Here is a 15,432-nt window from a genome sequence, read left to right as displayed (position 1 = left end):
TAAGCTTTATACAAAATTTTACGTTGCACGGTGTGTAACATACGAACAAAAATCGAGTAAATCGAAAATTGTATACCATTCACCACAAAATGAAGACAGTTTTTCGCCAAAATTCAATATTTGACTGTTTGTTATGCTCTAACCTAAGCCTGTAGAAATCTATTTTTTTCATTTATTTGGCAGAAAGATGCACTCATGGAAAAAATACCTTCCTCCGAAATGAAATTTCCCTTTGTTACAACAAAGGGAAATTTCATTTAGTATTTTCTTAAGTAACAAATCAACTCAAATGGTCCTAAACCTTTTTATTTGTATTTAAAGAAATTTTATTAGCGTGAAAAAAAAAACAATATACCTAAAACCTGTCTATGACCATTTATTTACGATAACTAAGGCAAAGAAATAAAACGTTTGGAAAATGGGTATCACAAATATATTTCTTTTGTTAGAGGTTTTCTCTCTTTTTTCAAAAAGTGTATACTTTTACCACCAATTTTTTTATACTCTCCATCAGGGCTATGAATAAAATTTCATGAAAAATTGCCATAAATCGCACTGAAAAAAAGCATGTCCGGTTCCAAAGATTTTGTCTTTACTTTAAGAATTTTGGTATGCTTAAAATCCAAACGATCCAAACAAGCTTGAGAAATGTTCATTCTTATGCGTTTTTGGTCGACTATTAACAAATGCGGCACCCATCTTGCAGAAAGATTTCACGCACTTTTATTCGTCGATCATTTAATACCATATCATGCACTTTGGCTACAATTTCTGTTGTTGTTGCTGTTTTTGGACGTCCACTACGTGGTTCATCTTCAATGCTTGTACGACCACGTTTAAATTCAGAAACCCAATTTTTTACAAAATTTTACGGTCAAAATTTGGTCAATATAAACTTGACGTATTTCTTTCAATTTTGCATTTAAAAAACCTGAACATCACTCATTTTGAAGGTGTGTGTGTGTAGAATGTTGCTCCTTCTTTGATTTTGGAATTCACTCTCCAGTTGTCAAAATGCCGTCCAAGCAAGAAGAGCAGCGTATCAAAATTTTGCTCGCGCATCCCGAAAGTCCGAGCTACTCGCACGCAAAGCTGGCAAAATCGTTAAAAGTTGTCAAATCAACCGTTACAAATGTAATTAAAGTGTTTGGGGAAGGAAGTATGGATCGGGAGGAAATCGAAAACTGGAAGGCGCTGAGACGACAAAGAGAGTTGCCGGTAGTTTCAAGCGAAACCCTAGCCTCTCTCTCCGAGATGCCGCAAATAGGCTGGGTGTATCGTCTACAACCGTGCATCGAGCCAAAAAACGAGCCGGACTATCGACTTACAAGAAAGTAGTGACTCCAAATCGCGATGATAAACAAAATACGACGGCCAAAGCGCGATCCCGGAGGCTGTACCTACGTCAAAGCCGACTACAAGCAGCTTCCGGGACAGGAGTTTTATACGGCAAAAGAAGGGGAAAGGTAGCAGATATTTTCAAGCACATAAACCTGTCAAAGTTCGCAAAGAAATATCTGGTTTGGCAAGCCATCTGTACCTGTGGCTTGAAAAGCAGCATTTTCATAGCTTCCGGGACTGTCAACCAAGAAATTTACGTGAAAGAGTGTTTGAATAAACGTCTGCTGCCTTTCCTGAAGAAACACGGTTGTTCCGTACTGTTTTCGCCGGATTTGGCATCTTGCCATTATGGTAAAAAGGCCATGGAGTGGTACGCCGCCAACAACGTGCAGGTGGTTCCCAAGGACAAGAACCCTCCCAACACGCCAGAGCTCCGCCCAATTGAGAAATACTGGGCTATTGTCAAGCGGAACCTAAAGAAGACCAAAAAAACTGCTAAGGACGAGCAGCAGTTCAAGGCAAACTGGCTTTCTGCGGCGAAGAAGGTGGACAAGGTGGCTGTACAAAATCTGATGGCAGGTGTCAAGCGTGAGGCCCGGCAATTCGGATTTGGAAAAGCGAAAGCCTAACTGAATACTTTTCCTGAATTTTATACTAATTGAACTTGAGAAAGAAATTTAATTTGATTTTTTAAATAAACGATTTCACCGATTTACACGCGTTTTCCATTGACCAAATTTTGACCGTATCACCCTTTAAAAAAGGCCGATTAAATACGTATATAATTAAGTTTGACAAAATTTTCTATAGAAATAAAATTTTGACAAAAGTTTCTATAGAAATAAAATTTTGACAGAATTTTCTATAGAAGTAAAATGTGGACAAAATTAAAAAATTTTAACAAAATTTTCTATAGAAATAAAATTTTGACAAAATTTTCTATACAAATAACATTTTGACAAAATTGTCTATAGAAATAATTGTTTTTTGGCTCGAGTGGCAACCACGTTTCAAATTTCAAACGGATCGGATGAATTTTGCTACTGCAAGGGGCTCCGGAGGTCAAATCTGAGGATCGGTTTATATGGGGGCTATATGTAATTATGGACCTATATTGACCAATTTTGGCGTGGTTGTTAGAGACCATATACTTACACCACGTACCAAATTTCAACCGCATCGGATGAATTTTGCTCCTCTAAGAGGCTCTGGAGGTCAAATCTGGGGATCGGTTTATATGGGGGCTATATATAATTATGGACCGATATGGACCAATTCTCGCGTGTTTATTAGAGACCACATTCTAGCACCACGTTCGAAATTTCAACCTGATCGGATGAATTTTGCTCCTCCTCCGGAGGACAAATCTGGAGATCGGTGTATATGGGGGCTATATTTAATTATAGACCGATATGGACCAATTCTTGCACGGCTGGTAGAGACCATATATTAACACCACTTACCAAATTTCAAACGGATCGGATGAATTTTGCTCCTCCAAGAAGCTTCGGAGGACTAATCTGGGGATCGGTCTATATGGGGGCTATAATACTTATGGACCAGTTCTTGCATGGTTGTTAAATACCATATACTAACACCACGTACCAAATTTCAAACGGATCGGATGAATTTTGCTACTGCAAGATGCTCCGGAGGTCAAATCTGGGGATCGGTTTATATGGGGGCTATATATAATTATGGACCAATATTGACCAATTTTGGCATGGTGGTTAGAGACCATATACTTCACCACGTACCAAATTTCAGCCGGATCGGATGAATTGTGCTCCTCTAAGAAGCTCTGGAGGTCAAATCTGGGGATCGGTTTATATGGGGGCTATATATAATTATGGACCGATATGGACCAATTCTTGCGTGTTTATTAGATACCACATTCCAGCACCACGTTCCAAATTTCAACCGGATCGGATGAATTTTGCTCCTCCAAGAGGCTCCGGAGGACAAATCTGGGGATCGGTTTATACACGCACAGAAAAAACATGTTTGGAAATGGTTGCCGCGTCCATTTATTGCTTATCTAGAGTATGGAATTGTCGCGAAAACCATGTATTTTGTCTTTGTAAAAATAATTTTCAAGCGGAGAAAAATGTATGGTGGCAAAAAGCATTTGAATGGTTCTCAAATACCGCAAACATGTTCTATCATTTAAATGATAGAATTTGAGACCATTAAATGGTCGGGAAAATCATGTACCTGACCATTCAATTTTTTACGTTTTTACAGGGAAAAAAGTATTTTTACAGGTTCAGTATAGACATGTCTAGAGCCATTACATGGCCATTAGACCATTAACATTTTTTTCGTGACCATCTAATTTTTTAACTTTTTTGCAACGAAAAGAATTTTATAAATACATTGAGCAGGTACACGCGATTTTTATTTGGCGTGTCAGTCGTGTGTTGATTGTTTCTTGGAATGGACGGAGAATACGGATTTACTGTGTTTTGTGTTAATTTATTTATTCAGAAGTGGCACGTGGTTTTATGTGAACACAATACTGTCTCTTTCATTTCCACTGGAAGTTCTTTTGGGAAGGTTTTGGAAAGTACTAGAATTTTAAATTTTTTATTGACCAAAAACAATCTTTTGAAAAATCATTTGTTAAAATAAAATTATAGCCTGTTTTCTTCATGTTTTCATTCATACTAAAAGAAGAACAACTCTAGAAGTAGTTAGAATATTAGTCCTTGGTGAAATTGGCGAAACATTTTTTTCGAGTTTTAAATTTCTTCATTCTAATGAAAAAGACTTCAATTGAAATGAAAATGCTATATATGCCTCCGTATAAACCGACGGCCAGATTTTACGTCCGAAGCCTCCAGGAGGAGAAATTTGGTACATGGTGCACATCTATGCCCTCTAACAACCATCCAAAAATTGCTCCATTTGGTTCGATACTCTTTAGCCATTGAGCTAAACATACAATCGGGCAGCACTCAGTGATGAGTGCTGTGGTGAATTTCTCTCTCAATTAGAATATAAGGCCTTGGTGAAATTGGCGAAAAAATTTTTCGAGTTTTAAATGTCTTCATTCAAATGAAAAAGACTTCATTTGATTTGAAAAAAAAAAAAAAACTTCATTTTAAGTGAAAATGCTATATATACCTCCGAATAAACCGACGCCCAGATTTTACGTCCGAATCCTCCTAGAGGGGAAATTTGGTACGTGATGCTCGTCTATGCCCTCTAACAACCATCCAAAAATTGCTCCATACCCTTTAGCCATTTAGATAAACATACAATCGGGCAGCACTCAGTGATAAGAGAGAAATTCACCGCTGTGGTGTCGCAATGGACTAAGTAGTTTAAATGAGTCTGAAACAAGGGGCTGCTACTATAACTAACCTAACCTAACGTTTCTTTGTTTGAATGTGTGCCCTGAAATCTTTTGAAATCTGAACTCTTTTTAAATATTTAGACAATCGACTCTTTCGTTCTACTGTAGAGGTGTTGCACTGTATACAGTTGGTGGAGCTAGTCTTACATTTGTTCATCCCTAACAATGGCAACAGTCGGAGCAAAAGCTTCTCGCTATTAGAGTCAACAACGTGTCCTCTTACCCAAGTTAGCGTTGTATGCATAAATGTGTGGAAATTCAATGTGGCATACCTACATCTAGGATTCAGTCATTTCACTCGCCGTTATGAATAAATGTACAATGAACTTGTACGTTTGATTCTATGCATGTGTAGGTGGTGTTGTGTTCGGCCGTTCCTGGGTGTGCCTCCCACCGTCCGTCCGTCGCTTATTATACCCGTCATCATAGAGGATTGGGGGTATAACAAATTTGTCATACAGTTTGTAACTCATCGAAATATCGATGTCCGATTATACATATAAGGCATAAATATAAATATGATATAAATATCAGTCAAGAGCACCATGTTACTTTTTCACGAGGAACATGTAACATGTTTGTCGCAACCATGTTATGCTCTCGAAAATTATGTATCTGATTTTGGCAAGTATGCTAGGTTTGCGGAGAAAAGAATATTTCTGTCACAAAAATGTTACATGTTTCCTGTTTGAAAAAGTAACATGGTACTCTTGAAACATCTTTGTGGTGATCATATCCCTTCCCTGGGTGTATAAACCCAGAATCTCTCGCTATATTTGGAAATTTTTGAACTGATATTCTTGAGGGAGTATGTTTCATCAAATCCCCCTGACATTTTATTTTTATTTATATAAATTTGAACCATGGTGTTGGGTATTTAAGATTCGTTGGGGCCGAACTTGTGACCATATGTACTTGCTTGTGTATTCGGATGGGTATATGCAAATGTATTTAAAGGATTAAATGAGATAGCTGTGGATGGCGTGAATGTTTTGATGGTGCGACGGTGCGGAGGAGATAGAGAGAATCCAACGGAGAGTCAACAAAAACTAAAGCATAATTTTAGATCTTTAAACCCAATGTAAGTGAAGCATACATTTAAGCGAATATTTTTCCTACTTTGCATTATTTGCTGTTGTTTATTTCTTGCTACTTCTCATCTATAAACCCTCATCATAATCGCCACTCTATTCTTGCAGAATTTAAAGACGTGTGCGGTTTATTGTTGTTAGGTTCTAAGGGTTGGTATTGGATGTCATCATAAATTTTCTTCTTCTTTTCGTTTTTCATTTCAGTGCATTTCTATGATTTTTTATTCTGGATTTTTTTTGGGGATAATGCAGTTGCATAGCATTTTGTGAATTATGTAGCAATTTAATTGTTTATACAATAACCAAATAGGGAAATTATATACTACGGCTACCTTGTTTTAGGGTAAATCCCCAATGTTTGGATAATTATTAATTTCGTACTAAATTCTTTTTTTTTTAATTGAATTTAAATTCCAGATAATTTAGAAGATGTGAATCACAATAGACGCGGGATAGATCATTAAATGGAAAGAGGTGTTAAACCTTTTTGGGCCAATAGATTTGAATTTTCCTTTATGTAAACAAATATTTTTGATCAAAAGAAACGTCAATTTCACTGAGATATCCTTAATTTAATTATTTAAAAAAATTACTTTGGAATGTTTAATATAATTTTGATTTCCATTAATATATATCGCAACAATAGAAAATAGAAAATTTAATAAATGATATTGATTTCTAATATTAATTTGTCCTAACAACCAGTCATAATATTCTTTTCTATTTCTTTTGTAAATGCATTTACACGAAAGAAATAAATAAATAACAAGTATATACGGCCGTAAGTGTCATCCTTAATCGAATTACTTGGGTATAGTTTTATTCCTTAACACTGTCTTCTAAATTGTAAGTTAGTCCATATGGAGTCTATGATAGACAAAATAAGAAAAGATGGCTGAAATTTCAGCCCTCCACCACACGCAGAGAAGAAACATGATTGTCACAATCATATTCGAAGAGCAAAATAATATGATAGGAGCTATTTTTGCGGCGACCATGTAACATTTTCACCTGCAACCATGTTGGCTCAGTGAACATGGTTCTAAGAAAAATAAAATTGTCCTCATCTAAAATGTTATTATATTGATTCAAATAATTTTGTTTGAATCAAAAGAAAATGGTCACGATCTAAAATGTTATAGTCTTCGTCAAAAAAAGCTTTCTTCCAGTTAAAAGAACATGGTCACAACCTAAAATATTTTGATCTTTATGAAAAAACTTTTTTCGTCGTCGAAAAAAGGACGCCACTTGAGAAAAAGAAAACACAAAATTAATTTTATTTATTGGTTTTTATTTATTTATATATTAAATCATTGTTTATTTGTAATTATAATGCCGTGCAAGCAAACATCACACATTTTTACTGACTCTATTTTGGTTCAATTTCAATAATAAGAAATCATTCAATATTTAATTGTGCCCATCAAATGCATCAACGCAGACATCATGTAACTACAAATAAAAATAATTATATAAAATTATATATATCAAAATGCAGAACAAAAACCAGGTACATTTTTTCAATTACACTTTCCTTTTTTGTATTCACATAAAACCACGTACCACTTCTGAATAAATAAATAAACACAAAACACAGTAATTCCGTATTCTCCGTCCATTCCAAGAAACAATCAATACACGAATGACGCGCAAAATGAAAATCGTGTGTACCTGTCAATGTTTTTATAAAATTCTTTTCGCTGCAAAAAAATTAAAAAATTAAATGGCCACGAAAACAATGTACATGGTCTTTATGGCCATATAATGGTTCTAGACATGTATATACGTATCCTATAGAAATACTTTTTTCTCTGCAAAAAAGTAAAAAAATTGAATGGTCAGGTACATGATTTTCCTGACCATGTAATGGTCTGTTCGCCGCAAGCGCAAATGAAAAGATATAAAAAATAAAACGCAAAGTTGGTTATGGTTTTATAATATTAAATAAGGGTAGCCGTAAGCTTTATTCAGGTTGTTTTTATTATGGGTAACGAGTTTACCTTTTAGTTTACAACGATATGTAAAGACCAATATGCAAAGTACGATCCGAGTGATCCAGAGGTTTATTTAGCATTAACAAAAACAATAATCAAGATGGAGAAGGTGGGGGCGTCAATCATATCAAAACCAACGAATTACTCGGTAAAATATGTGCAAAAGTCCCACAGGGTTGCAACAAGGTACGAAAATCAAAATGAAAGTTGCCAGTACACGTAGAAAACGAAAACGACAAATTAAGCAACTTATTTATTCTAACTTCAACATTGCCGCCCACCTTGCAACATCGTGATATGTTGTAACTATATACAAAGCTTATGACTAAAAGGCACAGTGCAGTGTTTCATATTTTCTATCTTTTATTCCATTATTTTTTCTTCAAATATTTAATTCAATTCTTTTCAAAATTCAACTTATAACTAATTGGCCAGTAGGGACCACAATAAGCACATAAGTGCTCCAAAAAAAAATTAATCGGCCAGAAAGGACCGCAGTGAGTCAGTAGGGACTCTAGGGTACTCTACGGGCAGCAACCACCACAACACCAACAAACGTGGGCCAGTAGGGACCCCGGCGAGCCAGAAAGGACTCAAATGTTGCACACTCCCGAGAGCACCCAACCAAATATGGTATAATGCGCCACGGGCAAAGCAGGCGCCGTATAGACTCGGTCCGTGACGATGCGCGCGTAGACCTCGGGACCAAAAACGACCGCTACTCGACCGACGCGGTAAAACTGGGGATCGGCCAACGGAAGGCCCAGAAACGAGTCCTTAATTCTCTCCGGAACAGATTCTGCCGGAGTACGGACATGCTCCAAATTAGCAACCCTCGCGAGCAATGTTATCCGCTGTAATGGGTCGTACGATGATGCCACGGTCAACCGACACATACGAGCGCCGTCAATGATTGACACCGGGAGACGCAAGTTTGCGACCATCGAGGCACAAATCTGGCTCTGGCGTGTGCAGTTGTCAATCACCGCTCGAACCGCCACCGATCCCCCCGACGAACTTATGCGGACAACCAGGCTCGGCGACAAAGAGACGACACATTGCAACGGCAGATGCCCAATCATCGTAGACGCAGCACACGCTCGCGTTCCGTCTTCACCGATGCGCGAAGAAACTACGGGAGTCCTAAAATGAGCCCGGCGGGAGGCTCGCGGCTTCCTAGCCCGGTCCGCCTTAACGGGATCCGAGTGTAACATGGTGTGATGGTCGTCGCCGCACCTCTCACACCCCTTAGGACTCACGCAATCCTTCGTTTGGTGGGTGTGAGCCAGGCAACGCGAACAATAGCGAAACCTCACAACCATCCTAATGCGCCGCTCGGAAGACATGCCTAAAAACTTCCTACAAAACCGAAGAGGGTGCTTCCGACCACACACCCTACACGAGAAAGATTCCGTGCCGCTGGGCCTCTCAATCGCAACCGCTTTCGAGGACGGTTCGGACTGTGCAAACACACATGTCGGTGGCAGGGTAGTAATTACTGACGACTTGGGAGGAGCCAGGACAGGTACCGGATTGACGAGTGCGGGAGTTTCCTCAGTTACTACAGCTTCCGAAATCGCCGTGGTCGCAGTTTCTCTACGGATCTCTTCCTCCGACATTTCCATCAATTCGTCGAAATCTTCCAAGCCGTCGTCGAAGAATGAGATCTTGTCCATGATACTGCGAGAGGAAACTAGGTTATTAACAAGCCGACTGATTGGTCAAAATGACCAATTTGGTTATGGGTCGCCTTACAACACCATTTGCGGTACGAACGTCAGCGACTCGAATGTGACCATCAACTCCCGGAAAAACGTCCACAACACGCCCCAACCTCCACGATGTCGGAGGGAGCTGTTCATGCCTAATAACAACCAGATCGCCCTGCGCTATACTACGTTCGGAACACTTCCACTTATACCGCATGTGCAAACTCTTCAAGTACTCTTCTTTCCATCTTATACAAAATTGATGGGCTAGGGCCTGCACTTTTCGAAACCGATTAACCAAGGACAACGGCTTCTCAGTAACAAGGACCTCCGCGGGTGCGAGAAGCGGGGCACCTATCAAAAAATGACCGGGAGTGAGCGCATCTAGCTCATCCGGATCCTCGGACAATGGACAAAGAGGGCGCGAATTCAAACAAGCCTCTATCCTAGCTAGAACCGTCGATAGCTCCTCGAACGTATACCTCAGATTCTGCGCCTCCTTCCGAAAGTGAACCTTAAAACTCTTGACCCCAGCTTCCCACAACCCACCCATATGTGGAGCTCCAGCTGGGATGAAACGCCACGACAGGCCCCGGTGAGCAAAAGTCGAAGAAACGGAATCACAACCTTCCCTAAGAAAAGCTTTAAAATCCCTCTCAATTTCCCGAGACGCGCCAACAAAATTGGTGCCATTGTCCGAAAAAATGGTGTCAGGACAACCGCGACGCGCAATAAAGCGATGAAATGCAGCCAAGAAGTTTGCAGTCGACAAGTCCGACACGGCCTCCAAATGAATAGCCTTCGTACCAAAACACACGAAAACGCAAACATATCCCTTTGTAATCTTACAATACCGACCAGTAAATGACTTTATCTCGAAAGGACCGGCAAAGTCCACCCCAGTAATAGTAAAAGGTCTGTCAGGAATAGTTCTCTCCGGAGGAAGCGCAGCCATAATCTGACTACATGACCGCTTCCTCTCCAAAATACAAGGCTTACAATTGTGAATAACCGTGCGCACCAGATTCTTCACACGCGGTATCCAATACTCGATCCTTAAAATCCGCAACACCAGCTGATTACCTCCATGAATGGAAACTAGATGAACAAAACTAACCAATAGTTTTGAAAATCGACACCCATATGGCAAAATTATGGGATGCCTCTCACTATAGGAAAGAGTGGGCGAACGAGACAACCGACCGTTCATCCGCATCACACCCTTATCATCCACAAAAGGATTGAGAGCCAGCAAAGAACTCTTAGCGTCTAAAGGCCTTTTCCTCAACAAATTCATATAATCCGACGCATAATTAGCCCTCTGTGCCAAAACCACCAAACGAAGTCTCGTTTCCCTAATCTCAGCCGACGAAATACACAGACTCGGAAATTCAACACGACCTCTATGTGCCGAATGAGTTCGCTGGAAAAAACGCAACATATACGATACAACACGTAGCGCACGGTCAAGCGAAGAAAACCGCTCCAGAATGTCCTCGTCCGCAGAAAAAAACGAAGCATGACTTCTGATGGAACGAACCTCAACATCGGTCTCACACTGAGCCAAGTCCCGAATGGACCATTCCGATCTATCACGGGATAACCAATGCGGCCCATGCCACCAAATACGAGATGCCGCCAAATCTGCAGGAGTAACACCACGGCTACCAAGATCGGCAGGGTTATCCTCAGACCTCACATGATACCAATTACCATGACCCACATTCTCCTGAATACGACAGACCCTATTGGCCACAAATGTCGTCCATGTGGATGGAGTCTTCCTCAACCAAGACAGGACAATAGTCGAATCCGTCCAACAATACACCTGACTGAACCCAATACCAATCTCGCGAACTATAGTCTTCAGCAACTCCGAAGCCAAAACCGCGCCACAAAGCTCCAAACGAGGCAGTGAAATTGACTTCAAGGGGGCAACTCTCGTCTTACATGATAGTAAGTGGACGAAAATCCGACCATCGGGCGTAACAACCCTAATATAAACTACCCCCGCATATGCCTTTTCCGAGGCATCTGAAAAAACATGAAGCTCGGTACTCGCCCCTGGAACATATTGAACCCATCTAGGTATACTAATAGAATTAACGCCAGGGTACAACTCAACAAAAGATTTCCATGCTCGCTCAGTGGAAGGCGAAAGAAATTCGTCCCAACCAATGTTATCCGACCATACCTTCTGCATGATGATCTTCGCAGTAACAATAACCGGGCCCAACCACCCAACGGGATCAAACAGCCTCGCGATGGCCGAAAGAACTTCCCGTTTCGTAAAATGCGACCTACTACTGATCGGATCCACCGAGAAATAAAACGAATCCAACTGGGCATTCCACCTAATACCCAAAGGCTTCGAACTGCTCGCCTCAACGAAAGACAAAACCTGGGCATCCACCAAATACTCCACAGGCAATCCATCTAAAAGGGCCCTATCGTTAGCTGTCCACTTCCTGAGCTCAAACTTCGCCGTAGAAAGAGCAGCCACCAACTGATCCCGCGCCGCCAATGCAGACTCAAGATCATGACCCCCCGATAGAACGTCGTCCACATACATAGATTTGCGCAAAATGTGCGCCGCGAGCGGACATCTGTCCTCCGTATCATCTGCCAACTGCAGAAGCGTCCGAATTGCGAGATAAGGGGCGCAATTAACGCCAAAAGTTACCGTCTGTAACTCATAGTCCCGAATTGTCCCATCTGGGGAGTCTCTAAAAAAAATCCTCTGCAGCGGAGTGTGAGCAGGATCCACACGAATCTGTCTATACATCTGAGTGATGTCACAATTGAAGACAAACTTATACAGTCGCCACCTCAAAATGAGCAACACAAGGTCAAGCTGCAAAGTCGGTCCAACATGAAGAATGTCATTCAAACTATTCCCATTAGACGTCTTATTTGACGCATTAAAAACCACACGAAGCTTAGTGGACTGCTTCGCAAGATTTATAACCGGGTGGTGAGGCAAATAACATGATAACGTGCCTGGCGGGACCGTGGAGGAGACTGGTCTCATATGATCCAATTCAAGATATTCCCTCACCACATTGTCGTACACAACCTTAATGTCCGGTTTCCGCAAAAGCGACGTCTCATTACGGAGATACTGTCGCAAAACGTTTGCTCGAGACTCCCCTAGATACCCGCCTGCAGAAAAATCCGCCTTGAGTGGTAGCGTAACAATATACCTACCATCCGAGTCCCTGCGGGTGGTCCGAACAAAGTTCTCCTCACAAAATCTATCCGAAGGGGACAAACTCTTGCCCCGTGGCGTCTCCTCCAACTCCCAAAAGCGCAAAAGCGTCTTTTCAATATCGTCCTCATCGCGAACCGAAATTGTTGTCGAAAACGAACGAACTTGAGCTACAGGAATAGGACCCGTGACAAGCCAACCAAAAATACTATTCTGTGCAAGTAAAGAAGCAGAAGTTATCTGACGACAACCTTCCAACAAAATCTTTGGATAAAGATCCGCACCCAACAAAACCTCGACAGGACGAGATACAAATAAATTCGCATCTGCCAACTGAATATTCGGTATCTCCGACCTAAGCTCCGTTGAAATCGAAAAGGTAGGCAAATTCCCCGAAATAGACGGTAGCACCCAAGCCGTCGTCTCCAAAAGAATTGAAGCATCAAGAGGAGATCCTATCTTCAAAGTACATAATCTATTCGACGTTGCCGAAACTGCACTATTAACACCCGAAATCGTCACCCTAGTTGTCTGTACCTCCAGTTTCAATCGATTTTGCAGGCGCTCGGTGATAAACGAGGCCTCAGACGCTGGATCTATAAGTGCACGAGCGGGATACGTAACTCCCTGATACACGATATTGATCATCGCCGTCCCCAAAAGTACCGACCTATTTTGCGATAAATGGAAAACTTGCCGTGATACCACACCGCTCGAAGTAGACGGTTGAAAACTAAGCGGATTCGGGTCAGACGGTTGTAAAGACTGGCCAGTGCTAGAAACATTGGTGGAGGCAGCGGCAGCCAACTCCGAACGGGCCGAAGCCAAACCATCGCGATGCAATAAAAAGTGATGCCTTTGATCACATTTCGAACAACGGTGTTTACTCGCGCAATCCTTAGCCTCGTGGCCCTTTACCAAACAATTCAAACACAGGCGATGACGTTTTATCGACGAAAATCGCTCCGCAGGCGAAAGTTTCCTAAACTTCTGACACGCCGAAAGTTTATGACTATGCTTCGGACATAATATACAGGCCGACTTCGAACTTAGACCGGGCTGAGGGGTCACCGTACTCGCCAAATGAGTCTTAACCCTCTGGTCCTTCGAATGAGACTTTTCCTCGCGTAGATCATGTAAACACATAAGAGTGCGAACCCTTTCCGTAAGGAAGCCGTCCAACTCATTCCACGATGAAAGAGCAGACTTGTCCCTAACACTCTGCTCCCACAGTGTCTGCGTGATCCTCGGCAAACGTTGAAGACAAATGAATACGAGTATCTGGTCCCAATTATCGGTGGAAACCTCATAAGTGTTCAATGCCGAAAGACATCCATTAATTCCGCGCTGAATTGACTTTAACCCCGAACTTGTCTCAATCGTTACCGCCGAAATGGCAAAAAGAGACTTAAGTTGGTTATGAACCAGGACCCGCTTATTGTCGTACGCATCAACGAGGGCCTTCCACGCCAGGGCGAAGCTCCGATGTGTAAGAGGAAATTTCGAGACGATTTCCCTTGCTTCACCGCTTGTTTTCCGCACTAGATGACACAAGCGTTCAACGTCAGTCAATCTCGAATTATTAACGTATACCGCTTGAAATAAATCCCGGAATGTGGGCCAACTTAGAAAATTTCCCTCAAATATATCCGTATCGCAAGGAGGCAAGGTTAAGTTGTGAACCATATCACAAAGTGGGGGGCCGCCCACGGCAACCTCACCTCCAAACTTCTCATTGCCATTACGAAGCCCCATTTCATCCCGATTAGCCGTCACCGAAGAAGAAGCATTGTTGATCAACACCGCTTCCGATCGTTCGCCCGATTTGTGCGACCCGATACTTTGTCGCGATACTGTAGCGACCGATGTCACAGATGAAGTAATCGAAGATCTACGTGACCGCCGAAACTGAGCCAATTTCCGATTTATCGCGGACAAACAATTCATATACACTTCATGCGAAGTCTCATATTTACCCTCCACGGAATCAATATCACTGGACGGTGTATCCCCGGAATCTTGTAACGCAGCTAAACACTCGTCAAATGTGTTCTGAACACGCTCCCACAATTTCCCTAATTCGACCTGACGAATCTCAAGACTAAAGACATCCAACTCCTCCTCTTTCATACCATTAAAATGAGCATGAAATTTAATCAGGGCGTCAGAAATCCTGATGAAGCGTTTAACCACCGAGACGGACATCCTATCTCAAGTTCAACTATCAATATGAAGCACGCAAAGAAAATTCGAAAATTCAATGTAGCCAAGAAGCAACAAAAACGACTCAAAAACTACAGCGGATCACCAACTATCCGAGACTCAAAATCAAACGGACAAACCCGAGAAAATCAAAAATCTTCAAAATATATCAAATTCCCGTAACCCGTACAGATAAAACGTACCCTATCTATCAAAAAATTGTCCAGGAACCAGAAATGCCGAATGTAGGGTGCACACGAAAGCTTGATACGATAAAAAATTTTATACACACAATAAACGGGAAATCAATAAATATAAAGTAAATCAATAATAATAATAAAGATTTATTCAATAAATACTCAAAATCAAATCAAATATCGAACGACCGAATAATTTCTCTCCGTGTGAAAGTGCAAAAAATCTCCCAGTGTACGGAGAATGAACGAAAGCTTTGACTTAAATTCGAACTATATCGACAATTATTCACACCTTTGAATTCAACTTGAAATCTAATGTAGGCAAACCACGT

At 41.2% G+C, this 15,432-nt stretch overlaps 1 protein-coding gene across 1 annotated transcript; it reads right to left on the bottom strand.

The window, feature by feature from the left end:
• Positions 1-9,485: 9,485 nt before the first annotated feature.
• LOC142231004 (uncharacterized) lies at positions 9,486-14,906 on the bottom strand. Its single transcript, XM_075301621.1, has one exon. It carries the CDS (start codon positions 14,904-14,906, stop codon positions 9,486-9,488), a length of 5,421 nt encoding a protein of 1,806 aa, XP_075157736.1.
• Positions 14,907-15,432: the final 526 nt, after the last annotated feature.

The sequence above is a fragment of the Haematobia irritans genome, chromosome 3, assembly GCF_050003625.1.
Source record: "Haematobia irritans isolate KBUSLIRL chromosome 3, ASM5000362v1, whole genome shotgun sequence".
NCBI lineage: Eukaryota > Metazoa > Arthropoda > Insecta > Diptera > Muscidae > Haematobia > Haematobia irritans.
This window is presented reverse-complemented; position numbering and strand designations above follow the sequence as displayed.